We start from the raw sequence: 21367 nt of genomic DNA, 5'->3' as shown, positions 1-21367 counted from the left end.
ATGGGTTGCTCTATCTCACAGAAAAAGATGTTTGTCCCAAAACTAAGAAATGGGTAAGTTATACATTCTATGTCTTTACACCTGGAGTGAAACAATTGGCAATGGGCCATTTAAAATTAATGTTTAATTTTAAACATTGTTTGATGCTCTGCTTCTGATCCCTGTTTGACCCCACTTCATGCTTTCGTGTTAACTGGCCCAGTTGGACGCTACAGGTGGAGGACGAAAACTTCTTATGTCTGTTTCAACCGTGTGTATTCTTATCATAAACTTCTTAAATGTGCTATTTTTTTCTTCTGATAGTCACCGCACCAAGCAGCTCCAACCATACTGCTGCAGACTTCCTTTGTAATCACTGCTGTGGAATGATGTTTTTATGACCTTAGAAAATGAAAACCCTATCTTGTTAAAAATAAAACCAAAAAACCCAACTAGCTATTTATGTAAGCAGTTTGTTTCCTTACTCTAGAACTCCTCTGTTTTCATACAGTCTCTGTAGTAGCTATAAAAGCAAAAATAAAAAGTCACCTTGTTAATTCCTTTGCTAGCAAGATAATACAATTAGCACGTGTTCAAGAGAAAATTGTCTAAGAAACTTTGTCTCTGCTAATTATTTTCAAGGCTTTGACTCTGCTTTTTAAAAGTTATGTTTTAGGTGCTATGATTACATTATAGGACTTATTCTAATGGGGCTGATTATTCAGCTCTGTTAAATGAGAAAAAAGTTTTATGCCGAAGTGTGAGTAGAAAGTCTCAAAATAGAGATTAATGTGAGAAAAGATGCTTCTAACTGACCAAGCAAGTGCTTTTTTCAAAGTGCTTGGATGTACTTCTGAAAAAGGTACAAGCTTTGGAAGGGCCGGGGCTCCAACTTTTACAGAAGAAATGATGCTGTTGAAATAATGATTTTACATTAAAAGAAATACCCATATTCTCTGACACTTTGTTTCAAGTTCTGTCACCGCAGGAGAGAGCCCAGGTTTGAAGGCGGTCCAAGGCGTGCCAGAACAGTCTCCTCCCTCCGCCCTCTTCCTCTTTCTCCCAAGCGCCTGGGCCCCTCACTGCTCCCAGGACAGCTGTTGAATCTGGACGAGCAGTGAGGAGTTCCGTTTTCCGATGCTTTCTGCGTTCCTGGCTGCTTGCTGTGGCTGCTGAAGGGGCCGCCGCCTTCCACCGTTTACACAGCCTCAGGAAAAGAAAGGAACTTCGTACGTTCCAGATCGCTTCCTCTCGTAGGAAACTACTGAGCACAGGTAAGAAATACCATTCATTCTTCTTTATTTGGAAACCTGGCATGGCGATTAGAGGTAGATAACTTAGAAAAGCGATTGAAAGGAATTTAAGTCCTTTGACATCACTGTGATGGGCAGGCGGTAACAACGTCAGTGACATAGCAAAGTCAGAGGAGAAACTTTTTCTCTCTTTTAGCCAACGTTGGAGAGTATCACTTTAGAGGAGATTCTCAAACTTTTAGGTCTCATGACCTCTTTACACTCCTAAAAATTATTGAGGACCCCAAAGAATTGATGTTTCCCTAGGTTATTTACTGTCATTTACTGTATTAGAAGTTAAAACTGAGAATTTAAAAAATAGTGACCTGTGAATTTATTTTGAAATAGCAATAAGCGCATCACGTTAGCATAAACAGTATTCGTATTTATAGATCACTATATATTCCAAAGTAATCTACTGTGATGAGTGATGTTGTTTTCATTTTTACAAATCTCTTTAATGCCTGGCTTAATAGAAGGCAGCTGTGTTCTTTTCCGCTTCTGCATTCGGTCTATGCCGCATCACACAGAATGTAGCATCTAGTAAACTACTGTACACTCGTGAGAGAATGAAAGAGACAAATTAAGGGCCGGCCCAGTGGTGCAGCAGTTAAGTGCTCACATTCCACTCTGGGGGCCCGGGTTCGTGGGTTGGGATCCCGGGTGCAGGCATGGCACCGCTTGGCACGCCATGCTGTGGTAGGCGTCCCACGTGTAAAATAGAGGAAGATGGGCATAGATGTTAGCTCAAGGCCAGGCTTCCTCAGAAAAAAGGGGAGGATTGGCAGAAGTTAGCTCAAGGCTAATTTTCCTAAAAAAAAAAAAAAAAGAAAGAAAAAGACAAATTGCATCTTAGAATTATTATGAAAATCACTTTGACCCTGTGAGCCCCCTGCGAATCACTGCTTTAGAATGATGAATTTCTCTTTAAACGGAGTCTTAATTCCCTTTAAAGGGAGACTAAGTTATTTTAAAAGCAAACCAAATATTTGGCACAGGTTGATGATCTTAATGGAATCTGCATCAGCACCCTTAGGCTGGGCTACAGTTGGACAATATTATAGCATTCCCCAGGAGAATTTTATTTCACAATAAGGAAAGGGCTGAATAGATATCTCTATTTTGAAGTATGAATAAAAAATTAGGACCCCCCCCTAAAATGCCTCTTTTCTTTTTGCCTATATCCAGCTATTTCAAGTTCTATTAAATCTTCTTTCAAAATATCTTTTTTAATCTGGCTTGTTCATACAGAAGCCACATGAATGTTATAAATTCTTACGTGAATTTCTACAGTAGTTTCGTAGCCTGTTCTGATCATTTTCATAATGCACTTGCCAACTCAGTAACCTGCTTTTCCTATTGCCTGTGAGATTATTTTACATGAATTCCAGAACCCTCCATAATCTAACCCCCCTCCCCACCTTGTGTTCACTGCAGGAAAGCAGGATTGTTCCACTACAGTCAAAAAATGGCTCCATTCAGTCCACTCCCCACCACAGCACTGTTTTAATTATCACAGAAATGCTCATCCATGCCCTTCTCCATCTATTCAAATCTTAAGCATTCTTTAAGATTAAATTCAATTCTCCTTTTCACACAAGCCCATTCCAACTACATCAATTCCATTTTGGCTTTTTGCTCTGAGTCTGTATTTAGCAGTTGATTATATATACTTTTTGTCATTAACTATTTACTTAAATTTTTTCCTAAGTATTCTTCCTCCCCCAACTCCACCATACCCATGTACATACCTTCATAAGATGGCAAAATTTTCAAGGACCAAATGATTAATGGAATTGAAAAGTTAGGTTTTGATCTTGTTGCTGTCAAGATGACTACCTACCTGATTTTAGGGAATTAGTTAGGTAACGTGCTTCCTCATTTCATCCCATACCTATTATACAGAACTGAAATTCCACAGCAAGGATAAACATAATCATAGTTGCTTTTCAAGTTCAAGGCATTTTTACTTATAATCTAATAGTACTTTTTTTTTTTTTAAGGAAGATTAACCCTGAGCTAACTACTGCCAATCCTCCTCTTTTTGCTGAGGAAGACTGGCTCTGACTAACGTCTGTGCCCATCTTCCTTTACTTTATATCTGGGACACCTGCCACAGCATGGCTTGCCAAGTGTGATGTCATGTCCGCACCCGGGATCCGAACTGGTGAACCCTGGGCCACCGAAGCAGAATGTGCGCACTTAACCACTGTGCCACCGGGCCAGCCCCTATAGTGTGTTTTTAAATTCCTAGTGGCTTAATGCTGACTATACAAGAAATATTCAGTCAGTATTGTTGTTTTAGAATTATGAAGAAGTGGTTACTAGGGCATTTCCCACATATAAATGGTTCTCTGCTTGCAGCCTTGACTAGAATCTAGCATTACAGAATGCCGAAGCTGGAAAAGACCTTAAAGACTGAGCATTCAACACCCTCCTTGTCCAACTGTGGAAAATGAGACCCTCAGAATTAAATGAGTTGCCCTAGACAAGATTGGAACGCATGTGGCCTAATTTACATCCTGACTCTCTACCGTCCACTAGCCTCTGGCTAGTTTCCAAGGCTTGTATAACTAAAATTCTTTTTTGTTTCAAAGAACCAGTTGTCACTGCATGCTCCTGGCAGGATCTTTCTAAGGTGGTATATAACTCGTTTAAAAAGAAGTCAATAATCTGATAATCTTAGATGAAATATTCAAAGCATTTTTATCCAATGGGAACTATAATTTTCATAGATTAGAGTTAAGAAAGCAAAGGAACACAGATGAGAAAGGAAAAGAGGAAAACTGGGGGGAACAGAGGAAGGGAGGCAGAACACTTGTAATCATAGATGTTTTGAAATCTAATAAAAAGAGCAGTAAGAAAGAATTCAAAATAAACACTCACATGGAATAAAAAATAAACTAATAGGGGAAAAAAAGAAGAAGAAGAATATTAGAGAAATTATTCTATTTTTTAAAATCTCTTTTCAGACTTCCCTCATTTTCTTTCTCTTTCTCATCGGCTTTCAGATGGAGTAAAAGTTTTAAGAGAAAAAAATTCTACCAGTCCCTTTATTCACTGTTGTTGTGGCGACAGGGTTTATCATAGAAACATTTATTTATTTAATATTTATTGAGCTCCTGCTATGTATAAGCTCTTTCCAGGTGTTGAAGATTCAAAAAAAAGGACAATACATTTTCTTAAAGAAACTCAGATTGAAGCTGGACAGACCTATTTGTAATTTACCAAATCTTAATTCAGAGTAGTAAGAGCTATTTCAGAAGCGTGAAGGCAGGGGTGGGATGGGCACTGATAAGAGAATGATTATCTAGGAATGGAGAAGACAAGAAAGTTTTCCTAGAGATGTTTGAGCTAGGACTTAAAGAGAAGGATGAAGAAGGGCTCGGCAGGCAAAAAAAGCAGAAGTTCCAGCCTGGCAGTGGAAATAACTTTGGCAACAGTACAGAGTGGAGGAAGAGTCTGGAAGCAAGAAAAACAAGTAAAGGAATATTAAAATACAAGATACTGGAAGTGGTAAGGGCTTGATTTAAAACAGGGCTGGTGGAAATGGAGAGGAGATACCAAATTCTAGAGAAATTTCTGAGTTATAATCTACAGTATTTATGAGACAGGAAAGGTTAAAGGAGTCAAGAAGGACTCCCAGGTCTCAGTTCTGTTTTTTTTTTTAATTGAGGAAGATCAGCCCTGACCTAACAACTGCCGTCAATCCTCCTCTTTTTGCTGAGGAAGACTGGTCCTGAGCTAACATCTGTGCCCATCTTCCTCTACTTTGTATGTGGGATGCCTACCACACCATGGCGTGCCAAGTGGTGCCGTGTCCGCACTGGGGATCCGAACCTGCGAACCCAGGGCCGCCAAAGCCGAACGTGCGCACTTAACCACTGCGCCACTGGACCAGCCCCAGGTCTCAGTTTTGGACAGATTATTTGGACGTGTTTTGGAAAATAATTCATTAGGATACCTTACAGTCAGAACTGTGGGTCTGGAGCCAGAAATTGAAATTTGAAAGTTATATAGCCCCCAGGAACTACTGCCCTCTCTCTTCACTTCCTAAAAGAATAGTTTGTGTTCACTGACTTTTCTTTTTTCCTATCCCATTCTGTCCTAGATGTTTGTTAACTTGCCTTCTGCTACACTTTTCCCAAACTGTTCTGCTGATTCCACACTTCCTAGTTGTCGATTTCGTTGAACAGGTTTAAGCCTGTATCTAAATTATGGGCTCTGACGCTTCTGATTTCGAGCAGGTCCTCTGGAAGCTCCTTTCTCCCTTGACTTCTGTGGCTCTTCACTCCTAGATTTGCAAAACTGAACTAATTATTTTCCACTCAAGCGTGTCTTTCATTCTCTTTTTTCTTAGTTAATGAGGTAATCACTCAACAAATTGCTGTAGCCAGAAATTTGAAGTCATCGGCAGTTCCTTGTTCTTCTGTTTGACCCACAACTAATCAGCTAAAAAGTTCTGTTTAATCTCTCTGAATCCATCCTCTCCCTCTTTCATCGCACAGCCACTACCTTGGTTTATAGCTTCATCAACTCTTGCCTTAACTGTTAAAATTGCTTCTAAGGTTCTTTTCTGGCCTGTGTCCAGTCTTGCCCCATCAAATCCCTTCTCTACACTGCTGCCAGAGTGAGCTTTTTAAAACATACATTTGACCATATCTTTCTCCTTCTTGAAAGTCAATATTTTTTCAGAAAAAAATTCAGGGCCAGCCCTATGACGTAGTGGTCGGTTTCAGCATGCTTCACTTCAGTGGCCCAGGTTCACAGGTTCAGGTCCCGGGCATGGACTTACACCACTCACCAGCCATGCTGTGGCAGTGACCCACATACAAAAAATAGAGAAAGATTGGCACAGATTTTAGCCCGTGGCTAATCTTCCTCATGCAAAAAAAGAGGAGGATTGGTGGGTGATGTTAGCTTAGGGCTAATCTTTCTCAGCAAAAAAAAAAAATTCAAACTCTTTAACCTACTTAAATAGGCCTTTGAATCTGACTTTCCTTTACAAGCTTGTGTCAAACTGAACTACATTGCAAGTTACATTTTATGTAAATTAAGTTAGGCAGAATCAAACAGAATGTAATATAATGTAAAAATAATAGTCTCACTCTATAGGCAAAATGGAAATGTGAGCTCCTCCAAATTAAATAGTTTATCTAGAAGGACAATTTGAAAACTGGTAGGCCAAGTGAGTTGTGAACTATTAACTCTTGCCACATGGAAGTGTCTCATACCTAGTAGAATTATCTGCTTCTGTGTCAGTATCATGTAAGCTAGGCTATTCTTTAAATATCTCAGAAGTTCTTGAGACATACAGGTTATTGTTGTGCTGTTATTTTTTTTAACACACACTATTATAATTTAAAGTATTTTTTTATCTGATAACAATGTTATCAAAGTACTAAGAGGTATTATTACTGTTTGTGCTGTATTATTTGTACCTTAAAATAAATAAGTTGGGGAAAAGTTAGATGCAAGAAAACAATAATAAAAAGGCCAAGTGTCACCACGATAGGCCTTGTGGAGAGAGCCCTCTGCAAAACATTAGTAATAATGCTGAGAAAGTTGAAAAACAGAAAGAAATAAAGAATACACTTTGGTCGTTGTAGATTTATGTACCCAAGGATATTTCCTCACATACTTTTATATTTATTCCCAGGGAACTGTTAATTGTGAACTATGTGAGATCTTCAGAAACGCATTCTTCCTGTTAAACGTAACTGCATTGGCATTAATTACAGTAAAAATGATGACGCTCCAAACAAGCCATGTTCTCTCAGCTTCCCTGCTTCCTGGCTTTTGCTCCCATTACTCCCTCTTTGTGGAATGCTCTTCTCTGGGCCTTGAAAATGCCTGCCTGTCTTTCAAGGCAGCATCTCTTCCTCAATCATCATTTCCTCTAAAAAGCCTTCTTCCACACCACCAGGCAGAGAGAGAAGATCTCCTGTAAATCCAGCTCTTACAACATTCATTTTACTATTTTGTAATTGTTTATGTATTTGTCTCTGCCACTAGATTCTTGAGTAATTGGAGGGTAGGAACTAAGTCTCAATCGTGTGTTTTGTCAGCTTTCTAGCACCATGCCTGATACATAGTGGGTGCTCAAGAATTAATTGATGAATGAATTCAAATATTGTGTAGTAGTAGAATTTCTTAAGGTAAATATGTGCTTCTCTAAATCCATTCACTCATCAACTAACTAAATGTTCACTGTCTTAAACACTAGTAATTTCATCCAGTTCCTGCACATACTACTTGGTACTTTTCAGGTGAATAACTTTCAAAATATATGTGTATTACATAGTATTAAAGTTTGTAGAGAAGACCACCCTAGCCATTATTTTACCAATTTATATATATATTATATATATAATATATTCACATAAATTTTTTAACTATCCTCATTTGCATGTGTATAAGGAACTGAACCTGTTGTGTGAGATCTTTATATATTATGGAGAGTAACCCCTTACCGGATATATGATTTGCAAGTATTTTCTTTGCAAATTGCAAAGTTGATGGGGTGTAAAAAAAAATTTTTTAACATAGTTTGATATAGTATATATGTGCTTCTTTATTAACACATTAAGTAAGATCCACTGGTGGGACTAATAACTTCCATATATTTCAAAGTAGTAGTAAGTTTAAACCATATTTCAAAATCTCCTCAACAATTATAACACAATAGGAAATACATATTTCTATTAGTGACAGTGATAGGTGCTTCTGATGATACTGTGGTTTGTTTCCTACACCATGGAAGGAACTGCTAAATTTCGGTTAGAAGTTGGTGAAAATAACTGTGCAAATTTTTCCCATCCAAATTCACAAACTTCCCAGATTTATAACCCCTGCTCCATAGTCAAAGGTCTGGGCCGGCCCCGTGGCCCAGTGGTTAAGCTCGAGCCTCCGTTTCGGGGGCCCAGGGTTTTGCCAATTCGGATCCTGGGTGTGGACATGGCACTGCTCATCAGGCCACGTTGGGGTGGCGTCCCACATGCCACAACTAGAAGGACCCTCAACTAAAAATACACAACCATGTGCTGGGGGGATTTGGGGGGAAAAAGCAGGAAAAAAAAGAGATTGGCAACAGTTGTTAGCTCAGGTGCCAAAAGAAAAAAAAAAGGTGGGGAAGGATACACATCATATTGGGGTGGGGTGGGGTGGGGTGGAGCAGGGGAGAAGAGTAAAATGAAGAATTTTTTTTTTTTTTTTAAGATTTTATTTTTTTCCTCTTTCTCCCCAAAGCCCCCCGGTACATAGTTGTATATTCTTCGTTTTGGGTCCTTCTAGTTGTGGCATGTGGGACGCTGCCTCAGCGTGGTTTGATGAGCAGTGCCATGTCCGCGCCCAGGATTCGAACCAACGAAACACTGGGCCGCCTGCAGCGGAGCGCGCGAACTTAACCGCTCGGCCACGGGGCCAGCCCCTAAAACGAAGAATTTTTAACATTTTCAAATCCTGTGGGTTTTTTTTTACAGAAAGATTGTATTTATGTATTACTTGTGTAAAAGGCATAGTATAATCCAGACTCCAGAGCAAAAGCTGCTGCTGCTCAGGGAGGAAGAGGGCCATCAGATTCCAAAGCCCTTCGGTCCCCTCCCACCCTGCCCCCACTCGCAAGCGGAAACACCATTTTTATCATCACCTCACCTTTAGCACTTTGACAATGAAGTCACAAACCTTCAATCTCTCATGCATAGGAAGCCACTGGTTGTAAAACAGAAAGAACCAGTCCCTAGTTAAATGACAGGATTAGGTGTGTTTCTGGCATCCTATATTTATATTGATAATATATTTATATTTCCCCCAAAATACTAGGATGATAATTTAGTTTAATAGTGGACCACTTATCCACCCTTTGTAACATTGTTTAATTAGAAAATCCTTTCTAGATTCCAAGTATCTGATGGTTTGTAAGAGAACATTTGAACATGTGTATTCACAAACTGAAGACTTTTCAGCACTTATTAAATGTCCAGCATTCATCAGCATACTGAGTGATTCACTGTCTTCTGAGTTTGGAGAGAATATATAGCAGTAAGAAGTAAAGGATCCCTTTTGTGTAAAAGGAACAATCACTACCTTTTAACAGATGACTCTTTGCTTTCAGTAGGAATAAAGATGGCCGCTGGACCAGTAGAAGACAATTGCATTAGCTTGGTGGAAATGAAATTTATTGACAACACACTTTACTTTGTAGGTAAGTCTGAAGCCATAGGCCAAATACAGGGTTCAGATAAATATATTGAACTAGAAGGGGTATGGGGCAAACTATTAAGTGACTCCTTTTTGTCACCAAATTCCATTGTAATACTAATGACACTCTTTTCTGGGGAAAAAAAATAGCTTCTAATTAACTATAATATGTCCAAGGTCCCAGCACCTTATCCCACCACATGTCCTGGCACTTTAGTTAGCAGTAGCCCACTCACAACGTGGCTGCAGGTGTATGTCATGAAAATCCCACAAAATTGGGTACATTCAGGGAATACAATTTCCGAAATTAAAGTGGCAAATTATGTAAGAGATACCTTAAGTCTAGGGTTCTGTGAATGAGTTATACCATTTTATGTAAATATGTGACAAATGAAAACACATTCTTATGATTAATCTTCCATGGGCAGTTTGGCTTCATTTGAAAACTTCAGAGAAAGTCATTAGGTGACTTTCCACTGAAACAATAAATTTAAGAGTAAAATCTATCACTTTATAAAATTTCTTTTTAGCTACAAATTTAAATTTATAAACCCTGAATTTAAGTTTTTATATCTAACTTACATGAGAACACACTAAGTCTAATGAGCTTCATTTTATGGGGCCTTTTGGATGAGGATATAATATTTCTGTTGGAGGTCAACAAAGGGCATCACTGGTAAGTATGGGGTTAAATAATAGGGAGTTGTAGAGAAGAGTAATAAAAGGGTAGAGTGAGGGGAGAGTCTGAATTGAAATATAGAATTTAACATATTTTGTTTATCTTTTTTCCCCTTTAGCTGAAAACGATGGTAAAGTATACATTTATTTCTCTTTCTTTGCAAAAATTACTTGAGTAAGCATCTCACAGACACATCCATGTCACCGTTCACAGCAGAGAGAAACTGGTACTAATCTATTTGAGAAGCTAATCTTCCCTCAAAGGAATGTGGACTCAATAGCATAGCTTTGAAATAAACATGATCATAAGGGATACAAAGAAGAACCTCTAAACAATATGTTTCTCTACACCTTAGGAAATTCTCTACCTCTTAGAATCTACAAAATAGACCTTGCCCGTTACATAGATCCTGAGATTAGCAGGAAGTCATGGACTATCTGGAGTACATAGGAAAAACGGATTGAAGCATGAGAACTGTCCAAAATCAAGAACTCTTCCTTCTTCAACCCTCTGTTTCAGAAGTGCTTTGGGAATAAGTTTAGGAGGCTACCAGGGGGCAGAGAATTCTGAAAGTAGAGGAGATGGGGAAGGGTAGAGCAAATAGAACTATGGGGTTGAGTCATTGTCTTCTTAAGAAGTGGATGCACCCAGCCTTTGTTCTTACGGCATTCAGGGAGCATCAGCCTGTGGTCCTCTAACAGACCCCTAGATTATTAAAGTCATTAGTTTCTCATACTTTTCCTTAAAAATAGCACTTTCCCCATTCGTAAGGTAATGCTTACTGGACTAGAAATAGAAAACAGCAACTTTTTAAAAATACTATTCCTTCATGTTTCTTCCCCGCCCCCCCCCCACTTTATTGAGATATGATTGAGATATAACTCATGTTTTTTAAAGATTGCCCTTCTCTGCATTGATTTAATTCAATAAATATTGAGATCTGTATCTCAGGCACTGTGTTAGGCACTAGGATATAATGGTGAGCAAAACACAATTCCTATAGGGATAAGCAAGCACATAAGGAAGGCAATTGGAATATGGTATGTTAAGTGTTACAAAGGCACAGGATACTATGGGAGCATAGAAGGAGCACCCAATTCAGTCCAGTAGATTCTGGGAGGGCATTTTGCAGGAGGGACAGATTTGAAGAATGAATAGGAGTTAGCTAAGAGAAGGTGTTCTGGGCAGAGAGAAGACCATGTGCAAAGGCCAAGTTATGAAAGAAAGCATGGCATGTAGGAGGAATTAACAATGATTCAGAATGAGAGTAGAGTGGGAGTAGAAGAATGGTGAGAGAAGAATGATAAATAGGGTGCAGATCATGAAGTTTCTCTTATTCCAAAATATGGAGTTTGGACCTTATCTTTGGGGTTATGGGGATTTATTAAGCAAAATATATATGATCTAGGATACAGATTAGTTTGCTGTAACAAAGAGATCCAAAAATGTAGTAACTGAATAAGATAGAAAATATTTTTCTCAAAAACGAGTCCAAGTAGGTAGTTCATGATTAGTACAGCTAGATGCAGCCTGATGATGCTAGGATCTCAAGTTTCTTCTCTCTTGCTATTCCATCATCCCATACTTACTGAATTCACTCACATACTGTACTTGAAAACCATCATCACATTTCTTGGGTCCACAGCCCCTGTAGCAAGAAAGAGTTCAAAATAAGAGGAAGCCAGGCCCGTTCCTTTTAAAGACTCTACTTGGAAGTTGTATACATCAGTTCCACTCATAGTCCATTGACTAGAATTTAGTCATATGGCCACACCAACTGAAAGGAAATCTGGAAAATATAATCTTTATTCTGAGTGGCCGTGTGCCTCATTAAAATTCAGAGATAACATGATCATGTCTCTGAATTTTCACTTTAATTAAAATCGAACTTTAATTCTTTCTGGCTTGAGTGTAAATAATTGACATGGGGACAAAAAAAGGGGGATGCCAATTAAGAGGCTATTATTGTAGTCCCTATAAGAAATCATGGTGACATGAATTGAGGTAGGCACAATGGGGTGTCAATGAAGTATTTAGAAATATTTGGAAGAATGAACAGGACATGGTTTGGGGTTGGATTTGGAAGGGGATGGAGAGAAAGATAGAAAAGATGCTGCCTGTTTTTTTTTCACCTACGCAATTTGTACCATTCAGTGAAATAGGAAACACAAGAAGAAGAGCAGGGTAAAGAGATATGCAGGGCAAAGAGGACTACAGATGATGAATTTAGTTTTGGATCTTGTCTGTGGGACATCCTAGTGGAGATGTCCAGGAGACTCTTAGACATAATGATTCTGAGCTCAGGGTGAAAGTTTGGGCTGGAGATATAGAGGTAGGAGGCTTATGCATAGAACTGGCATCTGAAGCTGTAGGAATAAAAGGACAAATCAGGAAATGTGTAGCATGAAAAAGTAAAAGCTAAGGACTAAACTCTGAGAAATACTTTCATTTAAAGGATGCAGTAAACATAAATAAATAAATAAAGGATGCAGTTCTTTATTAAGAACAGAGCAGGGTAACCAAAGAGGAAGAAGAAAAACCAAGAGAATGCCACAAAATCCCAGGAGAGCATCTTAAGATGGAGGTAATAGGCACTGTGTTGAATTTTGCAGCCTTGAAAATCAAAAACTGGAAAGCACCTATTATATTTAGCAACAGGGAGTGTGGTGATCTCAGTGAAAGCAGTTTGATGGCAAAATGGAGGCAGACTGCAACGAGTAGAAGAGTGAATGGAAAGTACGGAGATGATACAGACAGTTCCTGCCAGAAGCTTGGCTGTTAAAAGGAGGAGAGAAACAAGGCTAGCTACAGAGTAGGATATGGTTGGTGGAGGATTTTTAAATCTCAAAATGAAAAGAGCTTTATGTTTTTCTGATTATAAAAATAATGTGTTTATTATAAATAATTCAGGCAATGAAGATAAGAACATCTTATAGAAGATTCTTATAGAAGAAAAATATTCTTTCTTATAGAAGAATATAGATATATAGAATATTCTTATATAGGATGTAACATAGAAACATGTAGAATATAAGAATATTCTTTCTTATATAAGAATATTTATTCTTCTTATAGAAGAAAAATAAAGACGTGAAATAACCCAGAAATAATCATTACCATGATTTTGATGTTGTAGTTCTGTACTTCTTTCAATATATATATTATACTGCACCTAGGCTTCTTTTTCTAATTTAATACACATGGACATCTTTCCAAGGCAGTGAATAATTACAATTATATTAAATTCACGATATTCCATAGTAAAGGCATATCAAAATTTATTTGATCAACCCCCAATTAATGAACATTTAAATTGTTTCCAATTTGTTGTTATTAATAGTGCTCCCCTAAACATGCTTGTAAAGAAATATTTACATGTTTGTCTGGTTGTTTCTTTAGGTTAAAATCCTGGAAGTAGAATTGCTGGGTTGATAGAAGAGAGGGAATGATTGATAAATCGAGGTTTCAATAGAAAGTTCTTGTAGAGCACAGATAGGATTAGCCTTAGATACCAGAAGGGGCACCTTTCCACATTTTCCTTTAGGACAAGAGAGGTAGAAGTAACTGGTGGTGCTGCAGTTAAGTCTCTAAGTGGAGTAGCAGGAAATCATTTGCTGAAAGTGAAAGCAGAGGTGATGATGTAGAGATAAGAGTGAAGAAGGGTTAAAGTTGCAGCTCCGGACTATGGGAGAGGGTGACGGACTGTAAAAGAGAAGAAGAATTGACAAGTGATGTGTCTGTAATGGCACCAATTTACACATTTGTGTAATTGTTTACTAGCAGCACTCAGCAGTCAGGTTTGGAGTTTTGTAGTAGAAAGACAAATGAGTTCGGGATTTAAGGTGCTGGCAAAAGGGTACATAAAATGGTGAACATGAGGTCCGGACTGCATAGAGAAGGAAGGGAAGACAGAAAGAGGTTAGATAGAAAATGCAAGAGTCAAGAGGACTCAACGAAGTGGAGGAAAAGTATTAAAAAACTAAAAAGATGGGAGATTTTGGTCAGAAAGTAGGATATTTGAATTTAAGATTTCAGAGGTAGAGTTGTTCTGAGTGATAATAAACATACCCTTGAAAGTGAGTTAAAAAACACCACGCAACTTTATCTTAGCTGCTTCTGTAACAGAAAATTGTGATTAATAGCTATTGAAAACTGAAATGTATAGTATGCCTATTTGTAAATTTAGAAAAAAAACTTATTTTTTTAATGAGATTTATTGTGCATTGTAGAAAACCTGGAATCAGATTACTTTGGCAGGCTTGAACCTAAACTCTCAATCATACGAAATTTGAACGACCAAGTTCTCTTCATTAACCAGGGAAATCAACCTGTGTTTGAGGATATGCCTGATTCTGATTGTACAGGTATTTTTTTATATATATTTGCAAATGTAGAAATGACAAGCTACTTCTCATTCTGTTTTACTGCCTGTATTTTTCTATGATAGACCTAGTCCTTAGATGAAGTCATAGGAGTAGTAATAATTTCACTTACAAGAAACTTTATAGGGCACTCATATTTTTCAGGTGGGGCAAAAAATTGATACAATAAAGATATTGCTAGAGGTCACACTACTCTGAGCCTACATTTGGATCACCACTTCCTTCACTGTAATTGCATTAACCATGTAAGATGTCTATAGAGTTGGCTCCTTAATACCTGCTGGTTATAGCTGAAATTTGCTGATAGCATTTTCAAAACTCAAAATTAAAAATAAACACACTAACATTTCAAATAAGTCTGTCTTCTACCAGAAATTTAGAGTACCTTAGAAAATGAATGTTTACTGTGCCTTCCAAGGTATGAATTCTAAACATTAGAGTTTAGGCAGAGTTGAAGCAGTGAATGTGTGCTCTTGAAAAATACTGAACTTTTACCTTAACAGATTTTTAATATTCTATTTAGCATTTAAAAGTTAAAGACAATCTTTTAGAATTTGGAATATCTCTAAGACACTCAAAAAGTTGCTGCATTTGTGTTGTGATACATATTCGAATGTGTTTTAAAGAATGTATGAGTAGCTGTGCATAGTCTCCTTCTGCTAACTGGCTGAATCTCAGAGTACGGGGTTGGTAATGGATCTATTAAGGATTGTCCTTTGGCTAATTTCCATAAATATTGATTTGCAAAAATTCTTCTAACTAGAGTTCTCATTTATTAATGCTTATTTCAGACAACGCACCCCAGACCGTATTTATCATATATATGTATAAAGATAGCCTCACTAGAGGTCTAGCGGTAACCATCTCTGTGAAGTGTGAGAAAACGTCTACTCTCTCCTGTAAGAACAAAATTATTTCCTTTAAGGTAAGGCTGAGCCTTAATTTATTTTAGTCATATTTATACACAAAATTAGAAAACTCTCAAATATCCTCAGTCCAACCTTTTGTCTAGAGCAAGAATAGCAAGAAGCAGAGAACCATTAAAATGGATAGTTACTAAAAATTGCCAAACACTTTAACCTGTTGTAGTAACATCATGGTTTTTCTGAGCCTGCCGTAGGGAGGAAGGGGTGCGATACTTGTTTCATGACCTGGGTCTTCTGATTGATCAATCTATAGATAAATAATAATATAAAATATGTATGTGAATTATCATATTTATTTAAGAATTGCATATGCCTTTCCAGAATAAGTCTTGCTACACAGGATGAAGCTAATTGCCCTTCTGTAAACCTTCTACTTAGTAAATTATGATGATAATATTTTAATCTCTAATTGTTTTGTTCCTGTTTCTTATCCTAAGTCTTGGCTACATCCTTCAGCTTTCAGTTGGTGTATGTTGTTTTTAATGTTAATCTAACTGAATAAAATTAACAAGATCAGTTGTAAAAGCAATAGTATAATGTGTCTCAAAGACAGCTATCAATTATTTCCAGCCACTGCTTTCTTTCTGTGTTCTCCATTTTTTTCTCCATTATTATGTTTCTCTATTTTCTCCATTATTATTAAACTACCACTAACTGTAGCTACAGATTGACCGAAAAAACTTTCCTCCCAATGAGAGCAGCCAGGAAATGCTAACAAATTAATTGTGTTTCAAAGGTGAATCCCATGTCATGAAGATTTTCTGAGTGGGGATTTGCCAGTAAGGAACTGCTCTCAAGATCACGCAGGTCCCACTGAAAGTTAAAGTATAAGCTTGATGGACATGCCAAGGGAAAACTTGGGAGGGAGGAAAAAGCCACTTTAAAATATAATCCAAGTAAAATCAGTGTGTATGCAACAAATATAGCCCCCAAACAAATCCCTTAGCCATCCCCTTCCAACCAGAGTGCCACCCCTTCAGGTGGCAATTTGAAGTCCCCACTCTCTGGGCTGCTAGTCAGGAAGCTTAGTTATCAAAATGGCTTTAGAGGCCTGGGAGTGTCAGGTAGGGTTGGGAGGATTTAAGCATGTTGTTATTGGCAACAAAATCAGAAGGAAGGGAGGGAGATGGCCAAGGTCAAGCCGTGTGGAGTAGAGGAAAACTAATTCAGCTGCAGAAGCAGATTCGGAAACTGGGATAGCCTCACCTGTAAGTGGATTCTTACTGAGAGATACAGGGGAGAGTGTCAAGAAGATGCAAATAATGCTTGGCATATAGTAGGAATTGGGGCAAATCCAGGTTTAGGGGAGCCTGAAGCTTATACAATTGGGGCAGCCCTTTCGAAGAAAGAGCATATAAAATAACCCAAGGCGTAAAGTTGACGATTCATTTAGAATAAGAAAAGAAGGAGGCTTGGAAGAGACCTGTGCAACTGAGGGGCTCTGGCATTCAAGCTTCACTAGCTTCATCGCAAATCTGCTTCTCAAAGGAACTCGGTGAATGTTAGTTGGAGGGAGTGGGGAGGAAGAAGTAGGCTAGGATCAGTTTTAGCTGATGCTCTTTAATCCCTTTCCCCCGACTAATAAAGGTCTTAGTGGTGATTATAAATATGGACTAAGTTCTACATAATAAGACACAGCTGGCTGCCATTCTATGCTCACCTTTCTGTGTTGGTTACTAGTTATAAAGTCCTAGTGCTTAGAGTTACCCCTGTCTTTCTTTGGGCAAGAACCTTCAAGACACCAAAAGAGATTTGCTTCAAGAGGTTACTGTCAGTGTCTGTTTCTTGTATATACATCCAGCCTTGGTTAGGATTCTCTCAGACTTACTAATGCACTTGGAAAAGGGCCAAAAGAACAGGGGCCAGCCCGGTGGCGCAGCGGTTAAGTTCGCACGTTCTGTTTCAGCAGCCCGGGGTGCACCAGTTCAGATCCCGGGTGCGGACATGGCACCGATGGGCAAGCCATGCTGTGGTAGGCGTCCCACGTATAAAGTAGAGGAAGATGGGCACGGATGTTAGCTCAGAGCCAGTCTTCCTCAGCAAAAGGAGACAGATTGGCAGCAGTTAGCTCAGGGCTAATCTTCCTCAAAAAAAAAAAAGAACAGATGTTAGGTTAAGCTTAACTTTCCCTCAGTTCAGATTCAACCCCTCCTCTTGTAAAGAATCCCTTAGGCCCTTAGAGCACCAGGCTTTCTAAGTTGGGGGTTCCCCAGGGTCACCAGGATTGTTTCCACATCCATTCGTGTGTATAATGGGTTGAATAGTCCACACCAAAACCAAGGAAAGCTGCTCTTCTAGGATTTCCTCGTGTTTGTTCTGAAATGTGACATTGAACTGTGATTAGAGATCACTTCTACCTCTCCACACCCCAACCTTCAACTATAACTTTCCATGCTAGGTTTGAACTGACAGGTTCATCTCCCTTTAGTATTTCTAAAGCTTTTGAAATTTCAGCTAAGGATTATTTCTCACTTTTACGTTAGACTTTAGCTTAGTCTCAAATTGGCTTCACCAGCTTAGAGTCTCTTGCTAAATTCTCATATACTGTAGACAGCTGCAGAAATAAGTGCCAGTAGGGGATCCAGTTTATATTGTCATCAATTCAGGACTCACGTTTGTCAATAAAGGACAAACGTCAAGAGTTATGACTATAAATTCCATAATTGAGAAATTTGGAGCCAACCCCACCCCACCCCCCGCAGTTCTTTCGGGCATCTTAGGAGAAAGCTGGAATGCCATTTTGGGTCTGGAGGTCATTCAGTCAGTCCTTAGTTAGGATCATGGAGATCTTTGTCACCATGGGGTTAAGATTAAGTTCAAAATGTCTACTGGTTCCAGGATTAACATGGAAAGAACTTGGGTGGTCCTCACATTTTCTAGTCCATCCTGTAAAGTAGACGTGACGCAACAACAGGAAAAGTGCAGGTAGTACTATCAGTTAGATGACCAGCAGGATTATGGTTTCAAGTGATCTAGCCATTCTTGAGAAAACCCTATTCTGAAGCTGAAAGATATAGGACTCAGTATTTGCCCTTACAGAGCAGGGCCCATCCAGTAGACTACTTTCACAATAGAAATTCAGGACTACTATAGAACTGGAGTGCTTGGCAGAAAAAGTCAAAGTCTGTTGGCTAAGCCAGTACAGCAGGGCTGTACAGGAGCCCAGGACCTAGCCCTAGAACGAATGGTGTGTCTGTTTACAGCAAGTTTCAGTTCTAGGCTCCGCTGAAGGAAGGAAGAAACTGAGATTCCTGCCCCTCCTGCTCTCTCACATTTGGCTCACAAACTAGAGCTAGGCTAGGCCTGTGGGTGGGGGTCATCAATATCTTTAGCTGTGAATGGTTGGAGAAGACAGGCACTGACATTAGCCCAAAAAGGTTGTGGTCTTTGCTGGAGCTCTACTTCTTGAGCAGGTGTGGACTCCACTCAAGGGGAGAGAAGAGAAGGAAGCTATCTGGTGGATAAATGTGGAAAAACTTAGAGACCTAGACCTGAATGTGCATTTCATGGTTGGAAAAGCCAGAGTGGACAGGGAGAATAAGAGATTGGGAATTAAGAGGGGGAGATCAGTATTCCTATAGTCAGAGATTTTTTTTCCTTAACTTTTGAGAATAAAAACTTCTTTAGTTCTATGCAATAATATACTTCAAGATAAACTGCACATATTCAAATTGTTCATGTCCTTAAAAAATTGAGTAATTTTTTTTCTCAATAGGAAATGAGTCCTCCTGAGAATATCAATGATGAAGGAAATGACATCATATTCTTTCAGAGAAGTGTTCCAGGACATGATGATAAGATACAGTTTGAGTCTTCACTGTATAAAGGATACTTTCTAGCTTGTGAAAAAGAGAATGATCTTTTCAAACTCATTTTGAAAGAAAAGGATGAAAATGGGGATAAATCTGTAATGTTCACTGTTCAAAACCAGAACTAGATATTAAAATTGCATAGTTGAAACTTTCTGAGTTTTTGTCTTTCAAAAAGTTTATGAGTTTGAACCTATAACTGTGATGAATAAAATGAATACTGCTCCCAAAAGATACCACTAAGAAATGAATAATAAACTTTCACAAAATTGAATTGACTCCCTCTTATCAGGTGAATAAAATATTTGTAAAATGTAGAAAGAATGCATAGTTTGAAAAAACATTCTACATTGTTAATTGGAACATAGATTATACTCAGTAGAAGTGTTTTGAATCTTCTAATGATGAAAGATACTGATGTTTGAATTTTCTAATTCTTAAAAATATCATTAAAACCGTCAAGATTTTATAAAGCGACCACTTCACTTGACTAATTCCTGCATTTCTTCCAAAGTCAGAATATCTTTAAAAGTCAGATTGATCCTGAATCTGCAAACATACAAAAAGGATTATACACTCTGATCAAGAGGCATTCAACCCAGAAATGCAAAGATGCTTCTAAAATCAATGTAGTACACCATCTTAATAGAATAAAGGATAAAAACCACACAAACATCTCAATAGGTGCAGAAGTAGCATTTGATAAAATCTAATTCATAGTAAAAATCCTCAAACAACTTGAAAGAGAAGAGAACTTCCTCAATGTGATAAAGGGCATTTATGAAAAACCTACAGCTAACGTCGTACTTAATGGTGAAAAAAATAATGCAAGAATGTCAGCCCTTGCAACTTCTATTCAACATCATACTGGAGGTTCTAGCCAGTAAGGAAAAGAAAGGTCATCTAGATTAGAAAAGGAGTATAACTGTCCTTATTTGCAGACAACATGATTGTGTATGCAGAAGATCGTAAGGAAAACACATACATGCTCGCAAACCCCTATTAAAGTTAATAAACAAGTTCAACAAGGTTACAGAATACACGATTAACATACAAAAATAAATTGTATTTCTATATACAAGAATGAACAACCTGAAAATAAAAATAAAGCGATTGCATTAACAATAGTATTAAAAAGAATAAAATGAATAAATTTAGCAAGAGAATTGCAAGACTTGTTCAGTGAAAATTTCAAAACATTGTTGAGGGAAATGAAATATGGTCTGAATGAATGGAGAGACATTCCATGTTCACTGGTTGGAAGATTCAGTATTGTTAAGATGGCAGTTCTCCTAAATCAATCTACAGGTTCAACTCAATCTCCATCAAAATTCTAGCAGGTTTTTTTTGCAGAAATTGACAAGAGAAACCTAAAATGTATATGGAAAGCCAAAAGACACCAAATAGCCAAAAAAAATTTTGAAAAAGAACAAAGTTGGAGAATTTTCGCTTCCTAATCTTAAAACTTAATATAAGTTACAGTTATCAGAATAGTTCGGTACTGACATAAGGATAAAAGTATAGATCAATGGAACAGATTTGAGAGTTCATAAATAAACCCTTATATTTATGGTCAATTGATTTTTTTAATTGAAGTATAATTGACATACAACATTATGTTAGTTTCAGCTACAACATAATGATTCAATATTTGTACATATTGTGAAATGTTCACCACAATAAGTCTAGTTAACATCCATCAACATACCTAGTTACTTAGTTATAGAATTCCTTTTTCTTGTGATAAGAACTTTTAAGATTTACTCTCTTAGCAACTTTCAGATATGCAATACAGTATCATTAACTATATTCACCATGCCGTCCATTACATCTCCATGACTTATTTATTTTATAACTGGAAGTGCCAATTGATTTTTGACAAGGGCAGTTTGATAGAAAAAGAGTCTTTTCAACAAATGGTGATGGGACAATTGGATATTCACATGCAAAAAAAATGAATGTAGACCCTTACCTCACATTATATACAAAAATTAATTCAAAATGGATCAAAGACATTCATGTAAGGGCTAACACTATAAAGCTTTTAGAATAAAACAGGAGAAAATGTCAAGACCCTTGGGCTAGGCAAAGATTTTTTAGA

The 21367-nt window shown here is 37.9% G+C and overlaps 1 protein-coding gene across 2 annotated transcripts; it reads left to right on the top strand.

Moving 5' to 3' along the window:
* The first annotated feature begins 1038 nt into the window (after positions 1 to 1038).
* Positions 1039 to 19540, top strand: IL18 (interleukin 18). 2 transcript variants are annotated; one of them, XM_008542065.2, is made up of 6 exons: positions 1039 to 1253; positions 9385 to 9474; positions 10268 to 10279; positions 14379 to 14513; positions 15323 to 15456; positions 19173 to 19540. In XM_008542065.2, the coding sequence occupies exons 2-6, from the start codon at positions 9396 to 9398 to the stop codon at positions 19392 to 19394; spliced, it is 582 nt and encodes a 193-aa protein (XP_008540287.1). In that variant the 5' UTR covers positions 1039 to 1253; positions 9385 to 9395; the 3' UTR covers positions 19395 to 19540. The 2 variants fall into 2 exon arrangements, with proteins under 2 accessions (XP_008540287.1, XP_008540288.1); XM_008542066.2 differs by having other exon boundaries at positions 1067 to 1253; positions 9388 to 9474.
* Positions 19541 to 21367: the final 1827 nt, after the last annotated feature.

This window comes from Equus przewalskii, chromosome 6, assembly GCF_037783145.1.
Source record: "Equus przewalskii isolate Varuska chromosome 6, EquPr2, whole genome shotgun sequence".
NCBI lineage: Eukaryota > Metazoa > Chordata > Mammalia > Perissodactyla > Equidae > Equus > Equus przewalskii.
This window is presented reverse-complemented; position numbering and strand designations above follow the sequence as displayed.